The 2,735-nt window shown below is 36.9% G+C and overlaps 1 protein-coding gene across 1 annotated transcript in view; it reads right to left on the bottom strand.

The window, feature by feature from the left end:
- COL28A1 (collagen, type XXVIII, alpha 1) overlaps positions 1–2,735 on the bottom strand; it is a gene marked incomplete at its 3' end in the record, with an annotated part of 46,771 nt that overhangs the window by 20,598 nt on the left and 23,438 nt on the right. Inside the window, exon 14 of the mRNA XM_009326130.1 lies at positions 1,169–1,237. Coding sequence (XP_009324405.1) covers positions 1,169–1,237 — 69 coding nt within the window. The remainder of the gene's footprint in view (positions 1–1,168; positions 1,238–2,735) is intronic.

Here is a 2,735-nt window from a genome sequence, read left to right as displayed (position 1 = left end):
ATGCTCAGGTGTGAGGGATCCTCACCATAGCCTCTATCTAGGCACTCGAGTTGAAGCCTGCTTTAGTGGAATATGGGATTGCATGGGAACTCCAGGAACTGCATAGTTTCTGTATCTTCTATTTATAAGGTGTCATAATCTTCACAATTCCTCCAGTTTACTGAGGACTATGTGCTTCAAGGATAAGAGCGCAGAGGATTTTTATCTCTCCCCTGAGTAGTACAGAGACTGGGAGTGACATTCTTCAATATAAACGTAATTTCCCTTCTGGAATGACCCCATGTTGTTCCTTCTACATGGCAAATTACTAGTCTCTGAGCTATATAAACCCTCTCTATGTTCCAGGGTCTGCCCCACTGCAGAGAAAATATGCAGGAGTTCAAAGAATGTACAAATTAGAGCAGTAAAAGTAAAAAAAGTGCAGGTATTTTAGACACTGGCACTTGGCTCCAAAAAAGAGGGGGAAAATGGCATAAAGCAACACCAAAAATTTAGCAGCCAGAAGAACTAGGGTGAGATCTAGTTCTGCCCAATTTAGATTTCTTGTTTGAGTCTGAGCTGTAGGTCTCTGACAAAACTCTCATAAACTAAGTAGTCATGTTTCCTATGTAGATGCTTTTGCAGTTTTCCAAAAGGAGATTTGGCTGGCCAGCATAGGCAGACATGACTTTTCCAAATTAGCAAGACTGGATTCCACCTTCTAGTCTTTTGCAATAAGATAAGATAGAGGAATTAAATGCTGCATGAGAGAGAGAATTTTATAACCTATAAGAATATCTGTTCCCTAGTGAAGAAATAACAAGGCAAATCTGTCACTTGACTGTGTATCACAGTGACTGAGATGTATTTTTATGCCTTGAAGTATGGTTTACTCATTAGTGCAAGCATGTGCTAGTGCTTGAAAATGTTCTCACGTATTTAACCCCCATTTAAATGGCATTATTTCTGACTTCTATTATAGCAATGGGATCACAATAAAAACTTGGAGTTGCTGGAGAGACAGGTCTGTTATCTCCATCCTATGCAAATACAAAAACCTGTCAATATTGTGTCAGTTTTACATTTAGATGATAAGAGCTTGAATTTGATAGAACAGCAGGTGAGAACTTTAATCCAAAAAATGACTGCCCACAGTTAGCACTTTAATAGACGTATTACTGGGAGTTACCTTGGGTCCTGGCTGTCCAACGCCAGGGAGTCCTGGAGGACCATAGGGACCTAAAGGGCCTTGCTCTCCCTAAAGGAAAAAAAATGGAAAGAAACCATTAATGCAAATGGAGCTTTAACCAAATTCCACCAGAGTGTCTTTCCACAGCCTCATTAAGGGCTACAGCAATACATTTTTAAAGTAAAAAAAAAAAAACAACCAATCAAACAAAAAAAACCTGTCTTAAAGATAAATGTTTCAATTAGGAGCAGGGTCAATATCCTGGCCATACAAGTTGCTGGGATAGATAATAATGTTACAAAGCCATTCTTTCGTGTGCATCAGGAAAGATAAAAAATATATATTTATTCTTTGTCATATCTTTGGTCCTGACTTTATCCAATGATTTGGTACTTCCTCATTTTTTTTTCTTGCTACAAAGATGGGCATTTGGAAATTAAGCAGTGTTTATGCTCTAAACATTGCACTTAAGGTTCTTCTCATAGCAACAACTGCATATCATGACTGTTGTTCCTACTGCTATCTTTGACTGTAGCTCCTAATTCTCTTGCGTGTTTAGTATGTTTCTAACAAAGCCAACACAGCCACATGATTATTAAAAATGTTTTTTATCAAAATGTGTTTATTTTCTGGGGAGGTATTCATATTTGGGGGGTTGAAATTCTGTATATACCAAGAAATTTTATATGCTGAGTTCTGAAACCTTTCAATGAGATTTTTGCACTTTGAGAGGTCAATGGAAGTGTAAAAAACGACTTCAAAGCCAGGTATTTCTCCAGAAATCTACCAGTTTGTAATCTGCCAAAGGATGAAGCTAAGATGCAGGAATGGGAATATACAGTGAAAGTAAATAAACAGATTATCCTTGAAGATTAATTTCTGATAACTCTGCACTTGGAGTGCTACTACTGCAGCTCTAAACCTAGAATAAAGTGGAACTTGATGCCCAGTCTTAAATTCATTCCATTACAGGACAATATGATAATTTGAAGAGCAGCTGTGAAATTTAATGCTTATTCAAAATACAAGATTTTATAGCACACCTTCATAATCTAATAAATTAATACAGCATCACTAGGATATAAGTCTTAAAAGGCAGAGAAAAATCAGAGAAAGCTGGTATAACTCAGCAGAATAGCACATGTATCTCCACATAGCACACTGATAGGGTATTAGCAACATTGACATTGCTTTAATGTGGATTCTGTGCACATAGCTGTTGGCAAAATACAGAATATAGCAAAGAAGTTTACTGTATTCCTAGGTAGACCTTATTGTTTGGGTTTCCTAATAATATTTTCATGAAGCTTTTGGACCAGAGTCACAACTTAGTTGATGTGTATCCAGATTATCATAAATGATGCAATTTTTACTGATATAAAGCCAATTAGAAATGGACCCTTTTTGTTCTGAGCTGTTTTTTTTCCTCCTGTGTTTGTTTTGAAACTGATCAAACAACAACAACAACAAAAATTCCTCAAATGGCCCATCTTCTAGACTTCCATCCAGTTCCTCCATGGGATTAATTTGGCATTGAACAAACTGTCCCTTTAAAATCAGTTGATCA

The sequence above is a fragment of the Pygoscelis adeliae genome, unplaced genomic scaffold, assembly GCF_000699105.1.
Source record: "Pygoscelis adeliae isolate BGI_AS28 unplaced genomic scaffold, ASM69910v1 Scaffold15, whole genome shotgun sequence".
Lineage (NCBI taxonomy): Eukaryota > Metazoa > Chordata > Aves > Sphenisciformes > Spheniscidae > Pygoscelis > Pygoscelis adeliae.
This window is presented reverse-complemented; position numbering and strand designations above follow the sequence as displayed.